The 23,228-nt window shown below is 40.2% G+C and overlaps 1 protein-coding gene across 3 annotated transcripts in view; it reads right to left on the minus strand.

Annotated features, from left to right (window-relative positions):
- Positions 1-2,164: 2,164 nt before the first annotated feature.
- LOC138755105 (centromere protein C-like) overlaps positions 2,165-23,228 on the minus strand; it is a 118,337-nt gene continuing 97,273 nt past the window's right edge. For 2 of the 3 annotated variants that reach the window (XM_069920410.1, XM_069920429.1), the window contains 4 exons: positions 18,667-18,842; positions 12,903-12,993; positions 10,918-11,029; positions 4,738-4,823 (listed from right to left, as the gene is read on the minus strand). In XM_069920410.1, coding sequence (XP_069776511.1) covers positions 4,820-4,823; positions 10,918-11,029; positions 12,903-12,993; positions 18,667-18,842 — 383 coding nt within the window. In that variant the 3' untranslated portion in view covers positions 4,738-4,819. Of the gene's footprint in view, positions 4,824-10,917; positions 11,030-12,902; positions 12,994-18,666; positions 18,843-23,228 lie in introns of all 3 variants that reach the window. The other variant, XM_069920419.1, reaches the window with a different exon arrangement.

Genomic DNA, 23,228 nt, shown 5'->3' on the forward strand with positions numbered 1-23,228 from the left:
ACCAATGGAAAAAGGGCATGGCAAATAACCCTGCTAGAGTTCATGCCCACAATCAGTCACCCATTTGATTGTTTCAGGAATCATGTTATTCTCCCACATTCTCAATAGCCCTCAGATTTTACTATTCGACAGCACACTAGCAACATTTGACAAATCCTCTATAGAGAAATATTATTTATTGAATATTTTATTTCTCATTTGTTAATGCTTCTAGAAAGAGTTTATCCAAAACTATTATTAAACATTTATTTTAATAAGAAATGTTTAACATTACATATGTTGAAAAAGAAAACATGCAGATGTTGAAAATTTTCAATAAATATTTAGTTCGGCCCTTGACTTAGTCCAAGTTTTTAATTTTGGCCCTCTGTGAATTTGAGTTTGACATCCCTGGTTTAGAGCATCTTTGCGTGCAGTAGCAGGCGCTCCTTCATTGTTCTGGGCATTAGGGAAACCCTGTCTCGATACTGTGCATTTGGACAATTCAGAGACAGTGCATTAAGAGATCAATTAGTAATGGGTTTAGTTGAACAAACTACCTGAGAAAAACTAATTGCAACACGAAATCTGACATTGAACTGGCGTTAAACATTGCTACTGCCGCCGAGACAGCAGCAAGCAATGCAGATGTATGCCAGAGAAGAGAGACTTGGCTATCAATAAATCTTGGCACCAAGATTCTTCCCGCCTGGAATCTGTCCGCCAAAAATGATTTTGCTGCGGGAAGATGAATTACAGTCCAAATAATTGCTATTTCAAAAAAGCTAAATGCCACAAATGCAGCGAGAAGGGGCATCTAGTTCCATCCGTATCGGTTTGTGGTTAATGTGGACATGGATGTAAAAATTCAGCCTTTTGTGGCCCAGTCCACAGATCTGGATTACTTGTATAACATGTTTACTTTCATTTGGTTCCTCTTCTGATTCATCGGTATCCGGGTTTTCAGTGTCTGGGCTTCCTCCTGTCTCTTGTACAAATTGTATTTTTCTGGAGCCTGGCTGATAATCTTTCTTTAGTTTAATCATTGGGCAGCTTGCTTTGATGTGTCCCTTCTCACTGCATTTGTGGCATTTGGCTTTTTTGAAATAGCAATTATTTGGACTGTAATTCATCTTCCCGCAGCAAAAACATTTTTGGCGGGCAGGTTCTGGGCGGGAAGAATCTTGGCACCAAGATTTATTGATAGCCAACTCTCTCTTCTCTGGCATACATCTGCATTGCTTGCTGCTGTCTTGGCGGCAGTAGCAATGTTTAACGCCAGTTCAATGTCAGATTCGTGTTGCAATTAGTTTTTCTCGGGTAGTTTGTTGAACTAAACCCATTACTAATTGATCTCTTAATGCACTGTCTCTGAATTGTCCAAATGCACAGTACCTAGACAGTTTACGCAATGCAGCCATGAAATTCGGAACAGACTCTCTGTGCTGTTGTTTACTTCGGTAAAATTTATGTCTTTCTGTCATTTCTGGAAGTCGGGGTTAAGGTGCTGACTGATAGCTTGACAAATTTCAGCACGTTTTCGTTGAAGGCATGTGTGGTTAGTTCGCGATCTTAGGAGCTCATAGGTGCCTCCTCCCATTACGGTTAAAAACAATGCCCGTTTTTTATTCAATGTAGAATTTTCAGTAATATCATGCACAATGTAATGATTATCAAAATGTTCTATATGATTCCTAAGCTTCTTCGTCTTCATTAAATTTGTCAGTGAGCTGCAGGAACGGCTGCCGCCATCTCTTGGGATTCCCAACATTTCGCCGTCTTGTGTAATGGTTGAGTGAATTCTTGATCCTCATCTCCACTGATATGGTTGAGCCCACCCCCCCCCCCCCCCCATTGTAAATAACGACAGCCACACCGTCAATGCAGACTAACTCAATGTTATGGTGTCATATCCAACAGGGGTACCAATACCTCTGAGCTGAGAGCCCTGCAAAAGGTAGTAGACACAGCCCAGTACATCACAGGCAAAACTCTCCCAATCATCAAAAAATTTGCTATTGGAGAGCAGCAGCAATCAAGGATCTGCAGCACCAGGACATGCTCTGTTCCTGCTGCTGCCATCAGGGAAGAAGTATAGATGCCACAAGACTTGTATCACCAGTTTCAGAAATAGTTGCTACCCCTCCACCATCAGACACCTGAACAACCGACTCAATCAAACTCATTTAAGGACTCTTATTTTGCACATTATTTATTGCTGAATTTTTTTTCAGTTTTACATTTCTTTATTGTGCATGTATTTTTTAACAATTGCAGTTTACACTAAAAAAATGTGCCTGGCACACATTAAAAAGAATTTCAGAGTTGTATGTGAAGTCATGTATGTACACTGACAATAAATCTGAACTTTGAATTCACAAATAGTATTGAAGACTTGTTTATATATGTACTTTGGGGTTTTTTTTTTAACCTCCTCAGGATATCAAAACTATATATTTTTTTAATAAATTATTTTAATTTGAGTTGTTAAAAGTATGTTTATTAACAAAATGTTTACATATGTAAATGCACAAAAGAGCTGGAGAAACTCAGCACACCATGCAGCATTTAGATGAAGTAAAAGGTAACCAATATTTTAGGCCTGAGCCCTTCCTCAAGGTGTGAACAAAAAGCAGGCAGGTGCATGAATAAAAAAAGTGGAGGGAGGAGAGGAGACAAAGGAAGGAAAGTTCAGGGGTATGAGCATATGATAAAAGGTAAGATGCCGTAGGTTGGAGGGTAGAAGAGAAAAAAATCTGGTGATGGGGAGGGGTAGCTCTGATTAAAGGGAAGTAGTGGGGAAGAGGAAAGGAGGGAGATAGGGAGAAAGACTGGGGGAGGAGTTTACAGAAGTCAATGTTAATACTGCCTGTTTGCAGAGTACCCCGATGGAATATTAAGTGTTGTTCCTCCAATTTGCAGAGCACAAGACCATGGATAGACATGTCAGTGCGGGAATGGTGTGTGGAAGTACAATAGTTGGCCACTGGGAGGTCTTCTGTTATTGCAGCGGACAGAGCAAAGTTGCTCAATGAAACTATCATTAATTCTCTCCGATGCAGATGAGGCCACAATGGGAGCACTGATTGCTGTAAGTGACCCGTGCAGATTCACAAGAAATGTTACTTCACTTGGAAGGATTTTTTGTGGCCCCAAATAGTGGTGGGGAAGGAGTGTGGCATTTCTTGTGGTCACAGGGATAGGTACTGAGGGTGCAGATTAGCGGGAAGGGATGAGTGGACAAAGGAGTCCCAGAGTGAGAGCGGTCTCTGCGGAAAGCAGCTAGGGGAGGAGAGTGAAAGATATGCCTGGTGGCAGAAAGTTACAGAGGCTAATATGTTGGCAGACGAGGACAAGGGGAATCCTGTCCTTGTATATCCAGGGATGGAAGGGACAAAGTGAATTTGAGAACGTAATGAAAATAAGCAGCATCGTGGATAAAGTTGACAAGCGTACCATGGGTGCAGGAGGTAACATCAATGTAGTCATCAAAGAAGCAGAGGATGAGTTGAGAGCCTTACCAGTTTAAGTTTTTTTTAATGTTAATTGCTCCATATAGCCAACAAAAATGAGAAGCATAGCTGGGACCCGTGGGATACTCATGGTTACCCCTTTAACTTGGAGAAACCGGGATGAGCAAAGGTCATGGTTGATGGTGAGAACAAATTTTGTCAGGTGGGAGAAGGGTGATGGTGGAGGAAGGGGAGCACCTGGATTTGTTGTTAGAGAAACTAAGGACTTTGAGACCTTTGAGGGGGATGGAGATGCAAAGAGATTAAATGTCCATGGTGAAGATAAGGCACTCAAGTCCAGGGAACTGGATGCTGTTGAAGGCATGTGAGGTAACACGTAGGTTCTATATCTGCAGAACCACTTCTTTGGAACAGTTAAAATAAAAATAATTCTAGACTAAATTTGTTTCCTGTAAAGAGGATTATTATAAATGAGTAAGAGTACAGTTTAATTCTCAGTGACAAATTAAGATTTTCAGTTATATTAATAACTTAAGAAAGAATAGAAAGAGAAAATGGGGACAAAATTTACATTTATCAATTGTTTCACCACATCACTTTTATAACCCATGAACTGTGCATGTATCATTCTGGCAATATTATATACTACACAAAACAGAAATTTTCCCTGTGTTTTAACCAAAAAAAAATGTAAAAATGAATTTGGACAATTTTGACACTGAACTGCAATACAAGATACAGAAAACCAGTGGTTTGTTGAGTATTATTTCCTTCTCGTTGCCACAACTAAATACATCCTCTTCTCTTCAAATACTCTTTCTTGATGTTTTTGTTGAAACTAGAGTGCATTTTGCAATGCAGTTTCTTTCCATCTCCTTATAAAAATATAAAGTGCTAACATGTTGCAAAACATAAAAATGGAATGAATTTCATTGCACATTGGTTAGAAATTCAACTTTTGTTAGCACGAAACAGATGTAACTGGAACCACACATGTCGTGAAAATGATGCAAATAAAAATTTGCAAAGCAGACAACACTTCAACAATTCCAAAAATACTCATGATTATACTAATAAATGGCACCGCTTTTTATTACATATACATCAACTCCACTGGATACACATTTTCAGAATCAAATACTTTTCGAAAACCATACAGGACTAATTATTCATAAAAAAAGAAGGCTGACATTTTTGCTGTTCCAAAGTGCTAAATCTATTCTGAAACAAAGTCAAAATATACAAAATAACTACAGGTATAAAAAAAATTATTCCTTGTCAATGATGTTCACTCCATTTTGGCACCTTTCAATTGAGTGAAAAGCAGAACAGCCTCAGTATCCTGAAGATTTGTAACGTTGTAGGTGTTACCTATAAAGGGAAAACATTTTCCATGTAGATAAGACAAGATTTTTTTTGATATATTCATTAAATTTTTTTACAATAAATAGAATGGAATGAGTTGTCAACTACCAAACATTTTCAATCTTTTAGTACCCATGGCCCCCTTAGCTCTCTGCTCAAAGTTTATGGGTCCCCTTCCCTGTTAAGCAGTCAAGTTCAGTTGGTTTCTTGCATATTTCTCTCCTTCCAACTCGATAAAAAAAGTTTATGATTTCAATCCGAGGCCCCTCTTAAATGTACTGTGGACCCCAAGAGGGGCTGTATGGACCCTGCTGAGAATGGCTGTTCAAGCCAATCCACTTTTCAAATATATGGGCTTTTTAATATTTGCAAGCATCTTTTGAAACCCTTTGCACAATTGCACATATTACATGCTAACAATTACGAAGTGCTCAATTAACTTGGCTATTCATACTTCACGGTTTGAATTATGAGGGATAATCTGTGGAGCCAGGCAACGTGTGCAAGGTACAAACGAATACATCTACATACATGAAAATAAGGATGTGGAAAATTATGAGTTCAGGGAACGTAATGGGATACTAGAGCAGATCAGTATTGAAAAGAAGGTGGTGTTATATGTCATGGGACACATAAGCATTGATATATCTCCAGGACCAGATTAATTAGCACCTTGATGGAGATTTTTGCATTTCATTAACCACAAGTTGTTAATAGAAAATAGCTAATGTTGTTTCTTTAATGAATTGGGTAGCAGAGACAAGCCAGATAATTACAGGCTGGTAAATCTTACAATAATGTTATGAAAATTATTAAAGAAAATCTTCAGGGATAGGATTTGTGTATACAGTACAACTCCGATTATCCAAAATCGGATTTTCCAAAATCCTCAGTTAAGAAACAAATCAGAAATCCTCATTTATCAAAATTTTTTTCAGAGCCAGGGACCTCGAGCTCCCGGTGGCAGCGGGGACCACTGGTTCTCAGAGGCAGCGGAGACTTTGGGTTCTCAGAGGCAGCGGGGACCTGGCAGAAGTGGGGACCTCGGACTCCCTGCAGGAGCAGGGATCTTGGGCTCCAGGAGGCAGCAGGGACCTCGGACTCCCAACAGGAGCTGGAACGTCGGGCTCCTGGCAGCAGTGGTGCCTCAGTGGGGAGGTATCGGTAATCGGCAGCAGCCAGCATTTTTTTTTGGTGAGAATTAAACATTATTTTAATGCTTTAAAAGCCTTCCCTTGTTGTTTGTTGTTGTTTAAACACTTTTGAAAGTGATTTGCTGTTTTTAAAAAATGGTCAGTTCTCCAAAAAAGGCCTGGTCCCGAACATTTTGGATAATCGGAGTTGTACTGTATTTGGAAAGGCAGGGGTTGACTGGGTAAGTCCATAAGGCTTTATGTGGGGAACTCCTGCTTCACTAATTTGAGATTTTTGAAAACTTAATTAAGACTGACAAAGATAAAATATATGGACTTCACAGCGCTGCCACTGGTGCAGACTCATGGAGAGCGGGGAGCAGAGATACAACGCTCCTGCAGGGTCCAACCGCTCAGTCAACTGCCGTCAGTGCCACACAGGCTTTGAATGGCCTGTTAAAGGAGCTATTGGTAGTTTTATTTAAAATCCCACAACTGCAGGATCTACGCCCTAGATGGCAGCACATCTGATTGGAAGCAGCCATGAGGGGTTGAAAACTCCAGCGAAGAGGAGAACTGGCACAGGACACCAGAAAACAGGGTGATCACGCCCCTCATCTAAGAAGGAGAAGCAGAGGAGATGACCAACTGGACAGTGACCACAGTGATGGACCAGTGAGGGCGCTCGCAGCTGAAAGGCCCATGCATGCATGCGCTGACGGGCCCACGGAGGCTACGGGCTGCTGAAGACTGCTGTCAGGGGACTCAGGCCGGGCTGCGGACTGCTGGAGACTGGTTCGAAACTGGCTGAAGTGGTACCAAGTATTGGAATTGGGATGTGAGGAAGGGCCGAAGGGTTCCTGGAGGTTCGGATCTAGAGCTCAGAATGTCAGTGGTTTGGACTAGTCTCTGTGGCTGTGGGGTTGCCGGAGAGCTGGAGACAAATCTACAGGCATTCGGTGACTCTAGGGGGAATGCTTTTGCTTCTCTTTCTCTGACTGTAAGAGGCACTTCGGGCAATTTCTGCCAATGGTTAATCTGTCTGCCTTATGGCAGGTAAAAGCAATTCTGTGCAATATGACACCATTATTATTACATGACAATATATTGATTCTTGAATCTTGAAACTTTCAACAAAATCCAGAAGGTATATGGAATCCAAAATTAGGTTTCTTGAGAGGAGGCAGAAGACAGTAGTGGAAAGATGCTTTTTTTGATTAAAATCTTGTGATAACAAGGGTACCACATACATCGATGCTGACCATTGTGGTTCATGCTATCTATTAATAACCCGGATGTAAACTTGGGAGTTATGATTTGTCAGTGTGCAGAGGAAATACAAGTTGGTGTTGTGGATAGCAAAGAAAGCTGTCTGAGGCTACTAAGGGATATAGATTAGATGGAAAATTAGAAGGGAAGGCAGATGGAATTTAACCCTGACAAGTATGAAGTGGATACATAGGAAGACAAACAGGAATACAGCAGATATTGTAAATGGTAGGTCACTGAGGAATGTTGATGAATAGGGAGACCTTAGGGCTCAAGTCCAAAGTTTCCTGAAAGTAGAAACATGAGTAGATAGGGTGATGAACGCATGCATGCCTTCATAGTCAGGGCATAGAAAATCAAAGTTTTGATGTGAAGTTGCAACTTGACTGAATAGTGATTTTCCAAATGCCACACATATTGCAGTCAACACACTACAGGAGAGAGTGCAGAGGAGATTCACCAGCTTGTTGATTATATTGGCGAAATTCAGTTATGAGAAGAGATTGAATTGGCTAAATTTGTTTTTCCTTGAGCACAGGAGACTCAGGGGTGATATAATAGTGCAGTATAAAATTACAAGAGGCATAGACAGGGTAGTCAGAAATGTTTTTCCCATAGTAGGTGTATCAAAAACAAGAAGACATAGGATTAAGAAAAGGAATTATTGAATTATTTTTCAGAATGGATTAAGTCTGGAACTCGCTACTAGACGAGGTGGTAGAATCACTACATTTAGATAGGTATACAAGGACACAGACCTATTGTAAGCAAATGGAATTCCTGTTCCTTGGTTCGGCTGGGAGTCGGAGGAGGAGCTTGGAGAGAGTCGGGCTGTGAATCACAGGAGGAGGAGCTCGCTGAAAGTGAGTCGGAGGAGGAGGAGCTTACTGAAAGTGAGGAGAAGGTAAGCTATTAAAGTCGAGGGGCTTACCGGGGCTTGGGCCGACTTGGTTCAGCTGGGAGTTGGAGGAGGAGCTTGGAGAGAGTCAGGCTGTGAATCAGAGGAGGAGGAGCTTGCTGAAAGTGACAGGGTTAATTGGTCAAGGGGCCAATAAAAGAAGTGAAAGGGGAACAGCCAGCGAGGAGTGGCTCAGTGAGTGAGTGGAGCAGTGAAGGAGTGAGACTTCCTGGCTTTGGCTTATCAGGCTTCGGCGAAAGCAGGCAAGGAGAAAAGGTAAGCTGAGTTATTTGCCTTCGTATTCAGAGTCATGCCAATAGGGTTAATGCTCTGTACTGGGTGTCAGATGTGGGAACAATGGGTGACCTCCACCCTCCCAAATGGCCACATCTGCACCAGGTGTACCGAGATGCAGTTACTAAGGGACCGAATTAGGGATATGGAGTTGCAGACTGATGACCTGCGGCTTGTAAGGGAGAGTGAGGAGTTAATCGACTCAACTTTCAGGGCGATAAGTACTCCAGAACCCATGTCAGGTAAGTGGGAAACCGTCAGGGGCGGGAAGAAAAAAGCGAGGAAAAACGGAGAGCACACCAGTGACTATCCCACTCAGCAACAGTTATGTTGTGTTGGATTCTGTTGAGGGAGATGACCAGACATAAGATGGCCACAGGCACCAGGTCAATGGCAATAAGCCTGGCAGAGTGGTGCAAAAGAAAAGGAAAAGGAGAAATGCAGTAGTTATTGGGGACTCCATTGTCAGGGGTACAGACAGGAGGTTCTGGAACCAGATAAGTATACCCGCATGGCGTGCTGCCTCCCTGGTGCAAGGGTACAAGATATCACAAATCGGGTCCAAAATATTCTGAGAGGAGAGGGAGAGCAGCCTGATGTCTTGGTACATGTGGGTACAAACGACATTGACAAGAAAAGGGAGGAGGTAATGAAAAGGGATTACAGTGAGCTGGGACGAAAGCTGAAAGACAGGAACACTAGGGTGGTGATTTTGGGATTACTACCTGTTCCAAATGCAAGTGATGAAAAGAATGTAAGGATAAGGAAAATGAATGTGTGGCTGAGGTGCTGGTGTACAAGGCAAGGATTTGGCTTCTTGGATCATTGGGATCTCTTTTGGGGAAGGCATGATCTTTACAAGAGGGACGGGTTACACCTAAATCCAAAAGGTGTCAACATTTTGGCAAGTATGTTTGGTACAGCAGTGGGGCAAGGTTTAAATGAATTTGGCAGGGTTATGAGAACCAGAGTGATTGGGAAAAGGGTAGGGAAGATAAAGTAATGGCCAGGAAAAGTAAAATAGGAAAAGTAGTGTTGGGAGGAGAAAGTAAAAAATCAGATGGTGCAGTGAGTTTTCGGGTCAATGATAGTGTTGAGAAAATTACAAAGAAAAATAGTGGGCAGAAAAATCAAAAGAAAAGGTTACAGAAGTCACTAGATATTAAAAGGACAAAGAGCATAAGGGCACTTTATCTGAATGCCCGCAGTATTAGAAATAAGGTTAGTGAACTTGAGGCGCAAATCAGTACCCATGCCTATGATTTGGTAGCCATCACGGAAACAGGGCTACAAGGTGACCCTAAATGGGAATTAAACTTTCAAGGGTTTCAGGTGGTGCAAAGTGATAGACAGGATGGTAAGGGAGGTGGAGTTGCACTCTTAATCAAAGATGAGCTCCAGGCAGTAGTGAGGAGTGATATAAGATCTAAAGAGCATAATGTTGAGTCCATTTGGGTAGAGATAAAGAATAACAAAAGGAAAAAATTATTGGTGGGTGATATCTATCGCCCACCACATAACAATAGTTTAGTGGCACAGGAAATAAATAGAGAGATAAGTGAGGCATGTAATAATGATACGGCAGTCGTCATGGGGGACTTTAACTTCCACATAGATTGGGAAAATCAAGTTGGTCGTGGGAGTCTGGAAGAGGACTTCATAGAATGCATCCGCGATAGCTTTCTTGAGCATCATGTTAAGGAACCCACGAGAGAAAATGCTCTCCTTGATCTAGTGTTGTGCAATGAGATAGGTAGAGTAAATGATGTAATAGTCAGAGACCATCTGGGAAATAGCGATCATAGTATGATTGAATTTCTCATTCAGATGGAAGGGGAAATAGTTAGATCTAAAACTAATATATTATGCTTAAACAGGGGTGACTACCATAGGATGAGGGAGGAATTGGGCAGAGTGGACTGGGAGCACAGGCTAATTGATGAAACAGTTGAGGAACAGTGGAAGATTTTCAAAGAAATATTTTGTAATGCTCAACAAAAATATATTCCGGTCAGGAAAAAGGGCAGCAAGGGAGGGAAAAATGAACCGTGGTTAACAAAGGAAATAAAGGAGAGTATAAAATTGAAGGCGCAGGTGTACAAAGCTGCAAAGAGCAGTGGGAAACTGGAAGATTGGGAAAACTTTAAGAGACAACAAGGGGTTACAAAGCGGGTAATAAGAAATGGGAAAAAGGATTATGAAAGTAAATTGGCACATAATATAAAAACAGAAAGCAAAAATTTTTATAAATATATAAAATGGAAGAGGGTGGCCAGAGTTAACATAGGACCCTTGGAGGATGAGAAAGGAAAACTGGTAGCAAAAAATGAGGAAATGGCCAAGACATTAAACAAATATTTTGTGTCAGTCTTCACGGTGGAAGACATGTCCAGCATGCCCAAGTGCGGAGTTAAGGATGCGAATGTTGGGGAGGGCCTTGATAAAACAGTTGTTACGAAGGAAGTAGTGATGGAGAAACTAATGGGACTAAAGCCAGACAAATCACCTGGTCCTGATGATATGCATCCAAGGGTTCTGAAGGAAATGGCAGAAGTTATAGTTGATGCATTGGTGGTCATATACCAAAATTCCTTGGATTCTTGGCAGGTCCCGGCAGACTGGAAGACAGCAAATGTCACGCCACTTTTTAAGAAGGGATGTAGGCATAAGACTGGAAATTATCGGCCAATTCGCTTGACGTCTGTGGTTGGAAAAATGCTTGAAGCCATCATTAAAGATGAAATAGTGAAACTTTTGGAATGTAAGGGTTCAATATGGCAGACGCAGCATGGTTTTAGAAAGGGAAGATCTTGTTTGACAAACTTGTTAGGATTCTTTGAGGATATAATGGGTGCAGTGGATAGAGGGGAACAGGTTGATGTTGTATATTTGGATTTCCAGAAAGCGTTTGATAAGGTGCCGCACAAGAGACTTCTCAGTAAGTTACAGGAAAGTGGAGTCCGGGGAAATATATTGGCCTGGATTGAAAATTGGTTGTCTGACAGGAGGCAGAGAGTCGGGATAAATGGGAGTTTTTCAGGTTGGCAGAGAGTGGTAAGTGGGGTGCCGCAGGGGTCAGTGTTAGGCCCACAACTGTTCATCATTTACATTGATGACTTGGAGGAGGGGACAAAATGTGGTGTAGCCAAGTTTGCGGATGACACCAAATTGAGTGGAAGAGCAACTTGTAATGAGGATGTGGAGAGTCTGCAGAGGGATATAGTTAAGCTGAATGAGTGGGCAAAGGTCTGGCAGATGGAGTACAATGTTAGTAAGTATGAGGTTATCCACTTTGGCAAGAAAAATAAAAGAACTGAATATTATTTAAAGGGTGAAAAACTACAGCATGCTGTTGTGCAAAGGGACTTGGGAGTGCTTGTGCATGAATCGCAAAAAAGTTAGGTTGCAGGTGCAGCAGGTTATTAAGAAGGTAAATGGAATGTTGGCCTTCATCGCTAGAGGAATTGAATTCAGGAGTAGGGAGGTAATGTTGCAAATGTATAAGGTACTGGTGAGACCACACCTGGAGTACTTTGTCCAATTCTGGTCTCCATATTTGAGGAAGGATATACTGGCTTTGGAGACGGTCCAGAGGAGGTTTACTAGGTTGATCCCTGGGATGAAGGGGTTAACTTATGATGAAAGATTAAATCATCTAGGATTGTATTCGCTCGAGTTCAGAAGAATGAGAGGAGATCTTATAGAAACATATAGGATTATGAAGGGTATGGATAGGATAGATGTAGGAAGGTTTTTTGAGCTGGTCGGGGAAACTAAAATGAGACGACACAGTCTCAAGATTCGGGGGAGTAGATTTAGGACAGAGATGAGAAAAAATAGTTTTTCCCAGAGAGTAGTGAATGTTTGGAATTCTCTAACCAGGGAAGTAGTTGAGGCTGCCTCATTAAACATATTTAAAATTCAGTTAGATAAATTTTTACATGATAGAGGAATTAGGGGATATGGGGAGAAGGCAGGTAGGTGGAGTTAGGTCATAAATTAGATCAGCCATGATCGTATTGAATGGCGGAGCAGGCTCAATGGGCCATTTTTGGCCTACTCCTGTTCCTACTTCCTATGTTCCGATGTTCATGTACTTCAGCAAAAAAGTTCTGCATGGACATGCGCCAAAGGACCACAATGATGACAGAGTGGAGACATTTTGTGAGCTGCTCCTTGCACATCTTCTACTTACATGCATTACCGTACAACTCTATGACTCTACAAAAAAAAGTTATCAATTTTCTTTTTTAGTTACTGCCATTTCATTCTTTGGTGAATATTACATTCTTTACAATCTATAGAAATTAAATTTAGAATTGAATGCTTTTCATTTGGTGGAAATTACAGATCTGACAAAATGCACACTCACAAAAATTCATCAGTATGTATATATTTTATTTTTCCACAACTTCGAGGATCATAAAATTAAGCTAAGTAGCTACTTGCAATGCTCACACTGAGTAAAATAATACATAAATATCCATTTACCTGAAGGCACAAAAAAGTAATCCCCTTCTTTGAGATGGTATGTTGTATGGTAGATCGTAATGCCTAAATCACCCTTAAGGATGTGAAATATCTGCAAAATAACGAGTGTACAAAGACAACAAAGTTGGGTTCAGCCAAACAAAAAACAAAGCAAACTTCCTTCAAATACAAAAATTATGAAAGGTTAATATGGCAGCTTCACCAATGATTCTACAAGTACAAATGAGCAAAACCTTGCAATTTGGAAATCAAGAACTGAACCACACAATGCTTGCGTTTTGCTACATTACACAGTTTAGGATAATCAATGTTTTCAAAAGTACCATTAGAAATCTTTAGAAAATTTCATATCAGAGCATTAAAGCACTTTTACAACAATAAATAAAAAAAGCATAATCGTGCATGAAAAGTAAGGCAGTGTCTTTGGTTCATTGATTATTCAGGAATCTGATGGCAGTGGGGAAGATGCAACCCTTGTGTCTCTGAGTACTTGTCTTCAGGCTCCTGTACCTTTTCCCAATGGTGGCAGAGTGAAGTGGGCATGGTCTGGGTGGTTGGGGTCTTTGAGGATAGAGGTTGATTTTTTAAGACACTGTCTCATGTAGCGAAGTCTGCTGCCTGTGATGTCACATGCTGAATTAACAACCCTCTGGAGTTTATTCTTGTCTGAGAGTTGGCACCTCTATACTAGGCAGTGATGCAACCAGCCAGAATGGTCTCCATGGTACACCTCACAATGTGCAGCCGCTGGCGAACCTTCTTTGTGATGACCCTCTCCACTACTGAGCACTCAATGAGGACTGGGTCATGTTCCCCCGACTTCCTTCTGAAGTTCACAATCATCTCCTTGGTTTTGCTGACATTGAGCGCAAGGTTGTTATCGTTACACCATTCAACGCGCTGATCTATCTCCCTCCTATACGCTTCCTCATTGCCATTTGTGATTCTGCTGACAACTGGTGTCATCAGCAAACGTAGATGGGATTGGAATTGTCCCTGACCCCACAGTCATGGGTTTATAATCAGTAGAGCAAAGAACAAAAGTCTATCCATTGAGAAGAAACATTGAGCTTCATTTGAGATGTTGAAATTGAAAAAGACACTGATATTGGTTCGCTTGTCCTACATGTGGATTTGAGTACAGTATTGGTGATAACTCTATAACAAACTTTGAGATACCTTCTTTGGCAGGCTTAAAACTCAGAGGCGAACATGAGGGTTGGAGTCACTACCCTATGTGTACCATGTGTTTTGTGCTAGTTTTAAATGTTTATTCAAACAGTGCTACCCACAAAAGGTAGGATCTCTAACAATGATGAGTTGGAGTTCAGAAGGAAACAGATGGACTAGTGGCTTAGTGCAGGACAACCTTCTCTCCATGTTAGTAAGACCAAGAAATTGGTTACAGACCTCTGGAAGAAAGATGGACCTCAATCCCTGGTCCCTATCAACAGCACTAAGGTAGACAGTTACAAGTTCCTTGATGTAGATGTCTCCAATAACCAGTACTGCTTCACCATGTAAAAGATATGGCCAAGAAATTGCATCAGTGCAACTACTTCCTCAGAATTCTGAGAAGGTTTGGCATGTCACCAGCACTCCTAAACATCTACATGTGCAACACTGAAAACATTACTGCGTGGTACAGGAATTGCTTTGCCCAAGACTGCAAGAAACAGCTGAGGGTGATGAACACAGCTCAGGCCATTATACATAGCCCCATCCTCTCCATCGACTCCATCTATAACTCCCTCCGCCTTGGAAAACCAGTCTTGAAAAGACTTACGTCATCATGTCTACACTCTCTTCATATACCTCCCGTAAAAAGGATTCACTCATCACCAGATTCAAGAACAGTTCCTTTCCCACTGTTATCAGATTCCTGAATGAAACTCAAAATAGGAGAATTATGTTGCTTTTGCTCCATCCCAATTGATCTCTCTCTGTAACTCTGAACATTTGTTCTGTGCCTTACTTGCTGTACTATGTACAAGATGTCAACTGGTCTGCTTGCAAAACAGACTATCACTGCATCTTGATACACGTGTCAATAACCTTTCAGTCTTATCACATACCTTTATGAAGAGAGGCTGTTGTAGCACAGTGAGTGCAGGTTGAAAGAGGACTTTTGTGTTCAAGGCTCAAGGTTCTTTTTATTGTCATATAATAATACATAAAAATGTAATATAGGTGCTTATCCCTCCAAAAGCCAAACATTTTTTTTTTACAGCACGTACAGTATATTTTCAGGTGTTTAGCTTAGTTTGAACCAGTTTAAGTTTGAAGTCTTACTGCATGTTTTACGTAAAAATATAGGGATTGTAGTCCAGCAGAATATCAGCAGACCCACTGAAAGGGCATTTGACAGAGGGAGTGGCTTGGGGAGAGAGCGGCAGCATGACTTGGGTGGGTGAGCGGGTAGAGAGCGACAGGGCGGGCGAGTGGAGATAGAGTGGCAGCACGGCTCAGACAGGCAAGTGTGGAGAGAGCAGCAGTGGGACTCAGGTGGGCGAGCGAGTGGGGAGAGAGTGGCAGAGTGGCTCGAGCGGGCAAGCAGGGAGAGAGCAGTCTATCTTTATCTCACTTCATTTATCCCCCCTCCCTCCTCCCCCGCAATAATTTAAAAGTACTGCCATTTTAATATTATTCCTTTATTTGGAATTCTGAAATTCGAAGTGTCTGTCCCAAAGGATTTTGGATAAAAGATTAAGCACCGTACACACGAAATACTTCAACTTTTGTCTGCCGTATGGCAAACAAATAGTCACCATTATAATTGCCCAGCACCCACAACAATAAGAGAAAAAAAAGCAAAAAAAAGTCCCTTCAAAAACACTGAGTTTCTGTCAATTCGCCTCAACGTTCAGATAAAGGCATTAGAACTCAAGCTCCAATTTCAAACTTCCAATATGAACAGGAACCCTTTAGTGCCTGAGGCCCTTTGAGATAGGTCAGAACCCTCTCCAACGCTGGTTCCTGGTTCCCACAATCCAGACTCCGGCAGCCTTTGTGGGTCCTTCAACCCAAGTCATCAGCACCCCACAGAATGTGAGTACTTCAACCACAAGTCACCAACAGTTCGCCACCTGTATGGGTCCTTTAGCCGCTGAGCCCCTCGCTGGTCTGCAGCCATGTCACCTTCGCTGTAGGTTCGTCTCCCATTCTTCTCCTTCTCAATGGTGGGTGTTCCCACCATCTCTGATGCTCTTTGCCGTTCTGCTGTCCCCCTGGAGTCTTCAACCCCTCATGGCACGCTGCCATCTTGGGCATAGATCTCCATAGTTGCAGGATTTTTTTTAAATAAACACCATTGGCTCCTTTAACAGGCCGTTTAAAGCCTGTATGGAGCTGTCAGTATCAGGACCTGGCAAGAAGACCCTATAGGAACATAGGAAGTAGGAACAGGAGTAGGCCAAAAATGGCCCATCGAGCCTGCTCCGCCATTCAATACGATCATGGCTGATCTAATTTATGACCTAACTCCACCTACCTGCCTTTTCCCCATATCCCCTAATTCCTCTACATCTCAACTCCCTGCTCTCCCAGGTCTATTCATACAGAAGCTCCTGCAGTGCAATTTTTTTTTTGTGGGGACCATACTCTTGTACTTTAGCCAAATTTGAGAAAGATATTCCAGTGTAGCTTTTAACTCAAAGGTTTTTGATTTGGTCAAGAGAGACCATGCACAACTGTTATGCTCCTCCCTTCATTTCTCATGTCTATTGTGTCCCAAATAGCAGAAGGAGCCGCATCTCCGGACACTGCATAAAGACAGTGGAGTAGGAGGTTGTTGATTACTTTTCCTTTGGCAAATAATGATGATGACTTGGAGCTCAAGAGCAGAACATATCTATACACAAGCCCTGTCTGTATCCTGAAATTTGATCATGAGCTGCAATGACTTGAGTTATTGAGTGCAGGCACTTCCCATTCGTCCTGTACATTAGCTCCACTACAACTAAAGGATAATTGAAGGGGAGGCAAGATGCAGCACGACAGTGAGAAAGATTGAGATTTGCATCAAAGTAACAGTGCAAATTTCTTTTAACACCAGTCTGTACTAAGATTGGGTTTATTATTCATTTGTTGGTTACAATAATGGCTTGCATGTCTTAATGCAACCGAATAACATGGGAGACAAATTTATGACATAGCCACATATGAGAAAAATATTCCAGTGTACCTTTCTACTGATTGTGTCAAAAAGATTTTATTAAGTCAAGAAAGGCCATCCATAATTCATATGCTCCTTCCTCCATTTCTCATGATGTTACAAATCATGTCTATTGTGCCCCCACATAGCAGAAGGCAAATTAAGGGAACAGCATTTTAGATACTGTAGTTGAATAGGACTTTGGTGATTTCCTTTGGCGGAGCTCTCTATAGTTACCACAACTTGCTTTGTTCTTTTTCTTGAAGATGTTCACAAGTAAAACATCTCCTGGAATTTCCTACCTTTCTTGACATGGCAGATGAGGTTGTAAATTTTTACTAATTTTCCTCTCCTCCAAATTTTAGAACTTCATCAATGCTTGTCTGTTTTCAGTGACTTAGTGGTCAGAGGTGGCAGGATGGCTGGGGAGGATAACATGCTTGGTAATTGTGTCAACAACATTTTTTTTCCCAAGGACAGAGTCACAACTTATCAATTCTTCCAAGTACAGGTGCTAACTGACTCCTTGTCTTTTATAGCCTGTCCTCCATACTTGGCTCTCAGCAAGGAGGGCCCTCAGGCATAGTCTTAACAGCACTGAAGAAACCACACATAACATGATCCGCAAATTGCAGCAGGATTCACGTTGCCATTGTTGTTTTGAGACACTGGTAACAGATAATAACACAGATTGGTGTGACTGTCCAATGTCATTGGTACAAATCATGACACGAGAGGTGGTAATTCTTGCAAATATTAAAGTCAAGGATCCCTGTAGTTTTCAAATAAAAAATATTCGCAACTTTTCTATCAAGCTTCAAAGATTTGCATACAAATTTTCCTAGATATTTATTCCTACAATGTATCAAAGGTGCAAATATTTAGTTCTTAATATCACTCCACATACTTAACAAAATGTATCACCTGTGGACTCCATTAATTAAATTAATCTTGTTTCTGGCCAGGCTATCATTCACCAAGTGTACCTCCTGCCTCCTCACAGACTACCTCAATTCAGTATCCCATATACCATCTGCAAATGTGAAAATAAACTCCTGGACTCCAAAGTCTGAGTCAAAAAGTAGTTTTTTTCTTCTCTAATAATGAGGATTGTCTCGTGTCAGTTTACTGATGGTATTAAACTGAATGAGACCAATTATTTAAAGCAGACAATGAGTCTGCAAAGAGATGCAGATGGGTTGAGTGGCCAAAAGCCTGACCGATGGTGTAAAACATTAGTAAATGCAGTAGAGTCTCCTCCATTATATATACCAGTATTTAAGACGTAGATAGTTCTTGCACAATAGGGGAATTAAAGGTTTTGGTATTTGTTATGTTCTTGTGTCACCATTTATGGAAAAGCTCGAGTAGGCAAAGGAGACCGATCAGAAGGGAGAAAAAAATTTGGTTGAAAATTGGGCCCAGACAATAGTAGGTCATCTCAAAAACTGGCAAATGTAGGAAGGGATGTTAAAGTAAAGCATGATGTAGTTACAGGTGATTAGGGTCTTGAGATTTGAACCCATGGAAAATCAGCTTGGAGGGGAACATTAATAAAAAAAGTAATTTTTTTTTTCACCAACAACCAGAGTTTCAAACAGGAAAACTTACCATGGTATCTTTATAAACCATCTGACAACCCTTTTCTTTGTATGGTCCCAATACAAGTTTGCCACTTGAAAATGTTTTCCAATTTAAACTCTTGCAGATAGCAATCGACCTATTATCATCATACTTTGTCTTTAAAGGATAGAAGAAATTGCACATTTCTGAAGTTTTAACACAGTCTGAAGAAAAGAAAAAAAAATAAGATATTGATTCCATATTCAAAATGATCATTGATGAGCATATAAATAAACAATAATCATGCTTAAGTCTTTTAGTTTTAATTTGCCTACAAACAAGTATTTAAATGTACACCATCATATGATGAAGGACCTCTCCTGCAGCCAGCACATCAAGGCACACCAACCTCCTTACTTTCTATGGAGTATGAGGATATTATTCTGCATGTCATCAAATATACTACAGATATGGAAAGTATACCTACTGGTTACTTCACAGCCTGGTTTGGAAACCTGTGTCCCCAGGAACATAGAAAGAATGGACACCAACCTCTGGCCATCGAAGACATTTTCTTCTTCCTCGGTCGATTTAAAAAAAGCCACTTCAGCCTGACTATGGGTGCGGATACCCTCCCACACTGGCCCAGGATCACTGGGTCATGGGAGATGGGTGCCCCCGCAGCCTGGGCCTTTTCAGGTGTTGTGTGCATGCATGAACTTTCGCGCATGCGCAGTTGATCATCCTGGATGGGACTGGATCGATGCTGCACACCGGTGCCATCTTGCATGACAGCAGACAAAGTTGGCACTGGTGTTGAATACACCCTACCGCTCGACTGGCGTAGCGGTCAAGGTTGGGAAGAAATTGAGTCAGCAGGCTGCGTTGATAAGGTAAGCCGAGGTTCCTCAAGTTGTAGTAACTGGTTTAGTAGCTTTTTTTTGGTAGTTTGAATTTTAGTTTTTCTCATTGTTACTAGTTAAGTACTTCAGCAATACAATTGACAGATTTTAAAGCTTTTATATGGGTTTTAAAAAGTTCTGCTGGGGGAGGTGTTTTCTACATTTTCTTCCTATGCCATCATGCCATGATCCCCATCATTGGAGTGGAGGAGGAAGAACCCCCATACCAGATGGAAGAAGAAGCAGCCATACCTCAGGGTAGGTCTATGGTGAGGCAGAATTCTAAGTTTAAGTCTGCTCCTCACCTTCAAATGCTGATTTGGCTTTGCAAATAAGTCAAGGATTTTCAATTATGAAAGATCAATTTGCTGAAATGAAGGGGGAATAGCATCAATTAAAATGGATGTGGCAAAATGTTTGAAAGCTGTGGATGAGGTTCAAGATAAATTTAAGAAAATTGAAGGAGAATTTATTGACTGTAAAGATAATGTTGATCAATGCAAAGAGAAGGTTTTGAAGGTCCAGACCAGTTCGGTTTTTTCAAAAGTGGATTCCCGAGGTTTTGGGAATAATGCATTTTCCAAATGGTCTGGAGTTGGACAGGGCTCATCGAGAAATACAAAGGAAGCCACTTCCTGGCCAAGCATCACGCTCTATTTTGATTCGTTGTTTGCGTTACCAGGATAGAGAACTGATTTTGAGACTTGCAGTACAGAATGTGAGAAATAATCAGGGTCCATTGCTTGTTAAGAATAATAGGGCATTTTTCTATGCCGATTTGAGTCAAGCTGTAATAAAACGTCATAATTTACTTCGGCTAAAGCTGCTCTGTGGAAGAAAGGCTATAAATTTGCCTTTCGTTACCCTGCTATACTTAAAAGTCTTTTATGGAGATGATGCTGAAGCTCTTGTTTTTGCTAATTCTTTACCTGATGATAAGCAGGGTCAAAATGCAGACAGGTTTCCTCAGCAGCTTGTTGTAATTCCGAAAGAGAAGAATGGTAAACGAGAGATGGAATCTCAGCACTTGATCGATATTGGTACTGATGATGATCAAGTCAATCGAGATTTGGAAGAGGCGTTTTATACTTGAGAGAATTTTTTTGTGTTAAGTTTGATTGTTCTGTCTGGAGGGTGGGGGTACTCCTTCTACTTATCCTTCCGAAATCGTCGGCCACTATGTGGCACTTGTCACTCCCGCATAATTGAGGGTGGTAATACTATTGAGTATTCTTTTTTTTTGTGTTGTTTTTTTTTCTATGGGGATTCTTTGTTCTTTTTTTCCTTCTTGGAGGAGATCTTGAGGTTTTTTTTGTATTGATGCCATGGGGAGGTACTTCACCATTTATGGTGGGATGGTTATAGACATATGTTAACGGGCTAAATAAATAAGGCAATTAAGAGAAAGATAGTATTGGCTTATATTAAAAAATTGAAGGTTGATGTGGCTTTTTTGCAGATCCAATTGAGTGAGAAAGAGCATCAAAAATTAAAAAGAGATTGGGTTGGACAGGTTATAGCATCTTCTTTTAATTCTACAGCAAGGGTTGGTTGCTATTTTGATTAACAAGAAGTTACCTTTTGAATCGGAGTCAGTCTTTGAAGCAGTTGGTAGACTTTTGATTGTTAATTGTACATTTTTTTTCTGAATGTTGGACTTTAATGAATGTTTATGCTCTGAATATTGATGATGAACAATTTATGGCAGATTCTTTCTTAATTTAAGTCAAGCTTATGATAAAATTATGGAAGGAAGAGATTTTAATTGTTGTTTTGACCCATTACTGGACAAATCTCCTAAATCGGTAATTAGAACTAAAATGACTAAGCAATTAATGGTGTAGTGAAAGATATGAATTTAGTAGATATATGGAGGAAACTAAATCCTAAGAAAAAAATTTTTTCATTTTATTCATTTCGCTATGTTTCTTATTCTAGGATAGATTTGTTTTTAGTATCTGCACAATTACAAGGTTGAATACAAGTCTAGTATTCTGTCTGATCTTTCTTTGTTATTAATTATCTGTACTGCTTCAGAGATAGAAAAGAATGTTCATTGTTGGTGATTTAATTCTTTCTTGTTGAAAGATCCTGAATTTTGTAAATTTATAAGGGACCAAATTCAAATCTTTTTGAAAATAAATATAGGTAAATTCGTGTTGTGGGATGCTTTGAAGGCTTATTTGCAAGGACAAATTATTAGTTATACTGTTAAGGTTAATAAATGACAAATGTCTGAACTTAATAACTTGGAAAAGGAAATAAAGATTTTGGAAAAAGATTTACAATGAGTTTCTATTGAAGATTTTTTTTTAATTGTGATTAGTTAATTTGAAATTAAACTATAATTCGTTACAAACATTTGGAAAAATTAATACAGAGAACTAGGCATCAGTATTATGAGTTGTGGGAGAGAGTTCATAAAGTGTTAGCATGGTAGTTAAAAATGGAACAGATGTCTTGAACAATAAATGCTATTGGGCATCAAGCGAGGATTACGTATATACCTCAAGAGATTAATGATGAATTTCATACGTTTTATGAGAAATTAGATACTTTTGACAAGGTTAAAATTGAAATTTTTTTATCCAGTTTACCTTCTTTGAATGATAACGATATTAAGGAACTGGATGTTTCTTTTTCAGTTAAAGAATTAACCAATGTACTTCTGTCTATGCCAGGTGGTATGTCACCAGGGGATGATGGGTTTACTTTGAAATTTTGTAAGGGATTTCAAGATTTTTTAATTCCCTTATTGATGGAGATTTTAGATCAAGCTGAAAAGATTGGGTCTTTTCCAGATTCTTTTTCTAAAGCAATTTTTACTGTTATTCTTAAGAAGGATAGAGACCCTTTGAAAGTGGGATCTCATAGACCTATTATTTTGTTAAATGTGGATTACAAGATTGTAGCAAAGGTTCTGGCTAATGGATTGGTTGTGTTTACCTGATTTGGTTCATGTAGACCAGGCGGGTTTTATTAAGAATCGTTATTCATCAGACAATGTTGCAAAGTTGACTTCATTAATTAATATTTCTTGGGAGCAATCTGACCAACCAACAGTAATTTCTTTGGATGCAGAACAGGCCTTTGACAGGGTGGAATGGAGGCTTTTGTTTAAAGTCTTGGAAAAGTTTAATTTTGGGCCTCTTTTTATTGGTTGGATTAAGGCTTTATATAAAAGTCCCACTTCAAGAGTGGTGACAAATGGACAAGTGTCTTTACCTTTTACATTATCTAGATCGACTATACAAGGCTGTTCTTTGTCATCAGCTCTATTTGCTTTGGTCATTGATCCTTTGGTAGGATAGTGGCATTAAAGTTATTAAGGTGAATACTAATGAATATAAGATAAATTTGTTTGTGGACGATGTCTTGATATATTTAACACATCCTTTGCAATCTACAGAGATTTTGCGTAAACGATTTGAACAGTATGGTGCGTTATCGGGATATAAAGTTAATTGGGAGAATTATGCCTTTAGCAGATATGGATTATTCGTCCTGCAGCAGGTTGCAAAGTTTAAATGGTCTGATCGTATTAAGTATTTGGGTATTATTATTGATAGTAATTATAATCATTTATTTGCATTGAATTATTTATTACCTTTATTGACTAGAATTAAATGTGATTTAAATAGGTGGAGGGATTTACCTATAACATTGATAAGACAGGTGAATTGTATTAAAATGAACATCTTGCCCCAA

Source organism: Narcine bancroftii, chromosome 1 (genome assembly GCF_036971445.1).
Source record: "Narcine bancroftii isolate sNarBan1 chromosome 1, sNarBan1.hap1, whole genome shotgun sequence".
Lineage (NCBI taxonomy): Eukaryota > Metazoa > Chordata > Chondrichthyes > Torpediniformes > Narcinidae > Narcine > Narcine bancroftii.